Source organism: Glycine soja, chromosome 15, assembly GCF_004193775.1.
Source record: "Glycine soja cultivar W05 chromosome 15, ASM419377v2, whole genome shotgun sequence".
Taxonomy (NCBI): domain Eukaryota; kingdom Viridiplantae; phylum Streptophyta; class Magnoliopsida; order Fabales; family Fabaceae; genus Glycine; species Glycine soja.
The window spans coordinates 36,258,790-36,264,356 of NC_041016.1; the positions used below are offsets into that span (position 1 = coordinate 36,258,790).

A 5,567-nucleotide genomic window follows, 5' to 3' on the forward strand; every position below is an offset into this window, starting at 1 on the left:
CAAGTTACAGTTCTTTTTGTAGGATTGTAAATACTTTTTGTTAATAAATTGATCATTACTCATTATAATCTTCCTCTTGTAATTAATGTAAATTTCAATTCTATTTCAGGTGAAAAAGGAGATTTTGTGAAGTGCTGAATCTGGTGTCTCGCTAAGCCTGGTTTGTGCACTTAGCGAGTATGTCCTGCTAAGCGAGGCACCAGCATGCTCAACGAGACACAAGAATCCTAAAGAGAATTTGCCTTGCAAGCACGCGCTCAGCGCCTTGTCGCTCGCTAAGCGAGTCATTTGTCATCTTCCAGACTAAGCACGAGATTGGTGCTGAGCCACAGTTCACTAATGCGCGCTAAGCGCGAGATTGGCGCTCAGCGAGAGGCCACCGACAGGATTTCCATATAAATCCTGAAAACACATAATTGGAAGGGAGTTTTGGAGCGTGCAGACCTAGAGGCGACTGAGTAGACCAAAGGAGGCATGTTGAAGAGCTTTGAAGGAGTTTTTGAGAGATTGTGAGGTTTTTAGAGGTGGAGGAGACATCCCCACCACTTTGTACTGAAGAAGCAAAGCTTCATGGTGAATCAAATGTGATTCAAAGGTGTTTTGATGATAACAATGATGATAACAAAAGATGATGACAAAGGTGATGACAAAAAGCTTAAAGATCAATCAAAGAACAACTCAAGTGAATCAAAGATCAATCAAAGAACAACTCAAGTGAATCAAGAACAATTCAAGAGTAAGAGTCAAGAATCAAGGTTCAAGGTTCAAGATCTCAAAAATCAAGATCAAGATTCAAGATTCAAGAATCAAGAGAAGGCTTAATCAAGATAAGTATGAAAAGTTTTTCTCAAAAATTGAGTAGCACATGATTTTTCTCAAAAACATGTTTACCAAAGAGTTTTTACTCTCTGGTAATCGATTACCAGATTGTTGTAATCGATTACCAATAGCAAAATTGTTTTGAAAAAGTTTTCAAATTGAATTTACAGCGTTCCAATTAATTTCAAAAAGCTGTAATTGATTACAATGTTTTGGAAATCGATTACCAGTCCCTTTAAACGTTGAAATTCAAATTCAAATGTGAAGAGTCACATCCTTTCACATAAAAGCCTTGTGTAATCGATTACACTGATTTGGTAATTGATTACCAATGACTGTTTCTGAATAAATCAAAAGATGTAACTCTTCAAAAGGTTTTTGACTTTTTCAAATTGGTTTTAAGTTTTTCTAAAAGTTATAACTCTTCTAAATGGTCCTCTTGGCCTGACATGAAGAGTCTATAAATGCAAGACTTTGATTTGCTTTTCAATACACTTTTACACTTATTCAATCAATCTTTTACAAGCCTTGAATCTCTTTGAACTTCTTCTTCTTCTTTGTGCCAAAAGCTTTCTAAAGTTTTTTGGTTTTCTAAACCATGAAAACTTGTGCTATTCATCTTTTCATTCTCTTCTCCCTTTGCCAAAAAGAATTCGCCAAGGACTAACCGCCTGAATTCTATATGTGTCTCTCTTCTCCCTTTTCCAAAAGAACGAAGGACTAACCACCTGAATTCTTTTGTATCTCCCTTCTCCCTTGTCAAAGAATTCAAAATGACACAGTCTGAGAATTCTTTCGATTCTTCCCTTTCCCTAATAGAAAAGTGTTCAAAGGACTAATCGCCTGAGAATTCTTTTGTATCCCCATGCACAAAGTATCAAAGGTTTAACCGCCTGAGATCTTTGTCTTAACACATTGGAGGGTACATCCTTTGTGGTACAAGTAGAGGGTACATCTATTTGGGTTTGACTGAGAACAAGAAAGGGTACATCTCTTGTGGATCAGTTCTAGTGGAGGGTACATCCACTAGGTTCAAAGAGAACAAGGGAGGGTACATCCCTTGTTGATCTTTGCTTGTAAAAGGATTTTTACAAGGTTGAAAGAAATCTCAAGGACCGCAGGTCGCTTGGGGATTGGATGTAGGCACGGGTTGTTGCCGAACTAGTATAAAAACGCTTGTGTGTTTGTTTCCTTCTTCCCTACTCTTTTACTTTCCGCTTTGCATTTAATTTCTGCTTTTACTTTCTATTAAGTTTCTCTTCTACTCCTCATTCTCTTAACAATTTAGTAAAAGCCTTAGAAAAGTAAATTTTTAATTAGTAAAGGTTTAGGAATAATTAATTCAACCCCCCTTCTTAATTATTCTGAGGCCACTCGATCCAACATGTACTTTTTCAATTTCTCTTCTTCTCCTCTTTAAACTTGTAAAAAAGAGCTTCCTTGCAATGGAAGGCTAAATCCTCAGTTGGGAACTTCTATAGAGTAAATGATGTAAAATCTTTCATATCTATTTAATAGTGTTTTCATGTGTTCTTTGTTCCTATCGGCCTTTAATTCTCGCATGTTTTTGTCTTGATCACGCAAACGCAAGTGTAGTTAGGATTATCCTCATTGGGAAATGGTTTGATCCTTAGAACTTGATAGGATAGGGCTAATTTATCGTATATCTGGACACAGAGTGCGGTAACTTGGTTTTTTGGTATGTTGTAACCGTATTGCTGTTCGGTTATGCTAAGTTCAACAAGAGACATCTAAGAACGAAGTCTAGTTAGGATTAGGCTAAACTCACAAGACATCGGGGTTTAGTAGTTAGGACCTTAGCATAGAATACAGGAGCACTGTTAAGTAGAGAAATATCCTTAAATTACATCAAAATACCCTGTAGGAGGAACCAACACGTTCGCATATTTGTTTTCACACACCATTTCTCACTTTACTCGCTTTCATTTAGACTAGATCTTACTTTTATTTCTCTTTTCAACCATTGATTGTATCACCAACGCTTGCTCACCAAATGACAACTTTTACCAAGTAAAACAAGTTCCTTGAGATAGATACTCAATATTCTTACCATTTTAATACTACTTGCGTGCCCCGGTACACTTGGCGGGCAAAAATCAAGTTTATGGCGCCGTTGCCGGGGAACTTCTTTCTATTTGGGAAAGTTCAGTTCAGTTTGTAAGCATTTTATTTGTTATTCTTTGATATGTTTGTGAATAATTGTTTTGTGTTTATAATTGTTTTCCTCTTGAATTGGATAACCACTGTTTCTGTTAGTGTTTTGTATGCACAGATCTTCTGCAGGTGAATTAGTTCCTTTGGACCTGGAAGTTGAAGCAACTTGCTGAAGGAACAGAGCCGAACGAAGACGGAAAATATTACAAGACAGAACAGTAGCTTCCATTTTGGAAGATGAGGCCCAATCCTTTGAATCTTCATGATCCTATTCTCCATCATCAAAGGAATCTGCAACCGATTTTCCTGAAGCCATCATTATGGCCGATAAACAACCGAGACGTGTGACCCTTGAAGACTATTCCAGTAGTTCTGTGCCGTAATTCATTACTAGCATTGCGCGGCCAGAAGTTCAAACCCACAACAGAACATATCCTTATTCTTTAATTCAATTGATACAAGGGAACCTTTTTCATGGCCTACCAAATGAAGATCCCTATGCACACCTAGCAACATACATTGAAATCAATAACACTGTGAAGATTGCTGGAGTACCAAAAGATGCTATAAGGCTCAGCTTGTTCTCATTTTCATTAGCGGGAGAAGCAAAGAGATGGTTGCAATCATTTAAAGGCAATAGTTTGAAGACTTGGGAAGAGATAGTGGAAAAGTTTTTAAAGAAGTACTTTCCTGAGTCTAAAACTGCTGAAGGGAAGGTAACAATTTCTTCATTTCATCAATTCCCTGATGAGTCTCTGAGTGAAGCACTTGAGAGGTTCCGTAGCTTGTTACGGAAGACTCCCACACATAGTTTCTTTGAGCCAATCCAGCTAAACATGTTCATTGATGGGCTGAGACCGCAATCTAAACAGTTGATGGATGCTTCAGCAGGAGGGAAGATGAAATTGAAGACGCTTGAGGAAGCAATGGAGCTGATTGAAAACATGGCTTCTAGTGATCACACCATCTTGCGTGATAGAGTGCATGTACCCACTAAGAAGAGTTTGTTGGAGTTATCGTCAAAAGATGTGTTGTTGGCACATAATAAGTTGCTTTCCAAGCAGCTTGAAGTCTTAACTGAAACCCTCAGTAAGTTGCCAACCCAATTATTTGCTACTCAACCTTCACTTTCTTCTGTTTTGCAGGTCGTACGTTGTGCTATTTATGGCGGAGCTCATGAATCAGGCCGTTGTATCTCCACTGAAGAACACAATCATGAAGTCAACTATATGGGAAATCAACAAAGGCAGGGTTACAATCAAGGTGGATACTCAGGTTTCCAACATGGTCCTAATTATAATAAGCAAGGACAATGGAGATCTCATCCCGGCAACCAATACAACAAAGACCAGGGTGGACCTTCGAACAGGCCACCACAACAAGGGCCAAATCTTTATGAGAGGACTACAAAGCTGGAGGAGACTCTCGCTCAATTTATGCAAGTCACAATGTCTAACCACAAGAGCACGAAGTCAGCCATCAAGAACCTTGAGGTCCAGGTGGGACAGTTAGCTAAGCAAATTGCGGAGAAGTCATCAAGCAATTTTGGGGCAAACACTGAGAAAATCCACAGAGGAATGCAAAGCTGTAATGACCAAAAGCAGGAGGCCTGTGTTAGCTGAGAATGAGGGTGAGGTTACTGTAAAGGAACTAGTTGTTGTGGAGGATGTTATTGAGAAGGAAGATGATGAGAAAAAGAAGAGGGAGACTGTCGCAACCTACCCTTCGGCGGGAGGGCGACGCGTGACTCGCGGGATGCGTGTTCCACGAAAGGAATACGCGCGGAGTCGCCACCAACGTTTATTTGAGGAAAACGTCGGAAAAACCAGAAAAGACGCGATCTACGAACTTTTAAGTGAAAGGTTCGGGAGTTGTATTTACGCACGGGGAAGGTATTGGCACCCCACACGTCCGCCCCAAGGGACGGCAGCCTTTAATCGAATGTGCAAATATGACTTTGATTTTTACGTTCCCTTTTATGTCCTTATATCCTTTATACCCTTTTTATATTTTTTCTTTTTTGTGGTCGACAAGGGTGTTTCCCTTTGCTCCTACGTATTCCTCAATTTGGGATGAGAAAATCAGACCTACGTAGTTCTTGCGGAACAAAGTGTTTGGTTTAAGTTTGTTTTTTGTCTTTTTTGCAAAATATGTTTTTTTATTTGAACAAAAGGTCATTTAAGGTGTTGGACCATTAAACGGTCTTTTGATTTTGAAAGGAGAGAAACGTTAAGGCATTGGACCATTAACGATCTCTTGTTTTTGAAAGGAGAGAAACGTTAAGGCATTTGGACCATTAACGATCTCTTGGGGTGGTCGACAAAAGCGGGGCTTTTGCTTCTACGTATCCTCAATTGCGATAAGGAAATCAGACCTACGTAGTTCTTGCAAAAGCGGTAAAGTCACATGTTGATTTTATGCTTTTGAACGGTCCATGTTAACCGATAAAAGCAAAGAGGACCGTTTAAGGCGTTGGACCTTAAAACGGTTTTTAGTGATTTTTCGGAAAAAAACTTGATTTGTGAGTTGATTTTAGTCTTAGTTTCACTTTGGTTATTAATCAATTCATTCAA

General features: G+C 39.0%; 1 protein-coding gene across 1 annotated transcript; it reads left to right on the plus strand.

Moving 5' to 3' along the window:
• Positions 1–2,944: 2,944 nt before the first annotated feature.
• On the plus strand, positions 2,945–4,616 carry LOC114386100. Its single transcript, XM_028346105.1, has 2 exons — positions 2,945–2,997; positions 3,389–4,616. Exons 1-2 carry the CDS (start codon positions 2,945–2,947, stop codon positions 4,614–4,616), a joined length of 1,281 nt encoding a protein of 426 aa, XP_028201906.1.
• Positions 4,617–5,567: the final 951 nt, after the last annotated feature.

What these genes read in the sequence shown, in the direction of transcription:
- LOC114386100 (XM_028346105.1), top strand. Translation starts at nt 2,945, where the DNA reads ATGGCGCCGTTGCCGGGGAACTTCTTTCTATTTGGGAAAGTTCAGTTC. An exon ending in GGGAAAGTTCAGTTCAGTTT is followed by an intron (nt 2,998 to 3,388) that starts GTAAGCATTTTA and finishes ATTCATTACTAG; the next exon opens with CATTGCGCGGCCAGAAGTTC.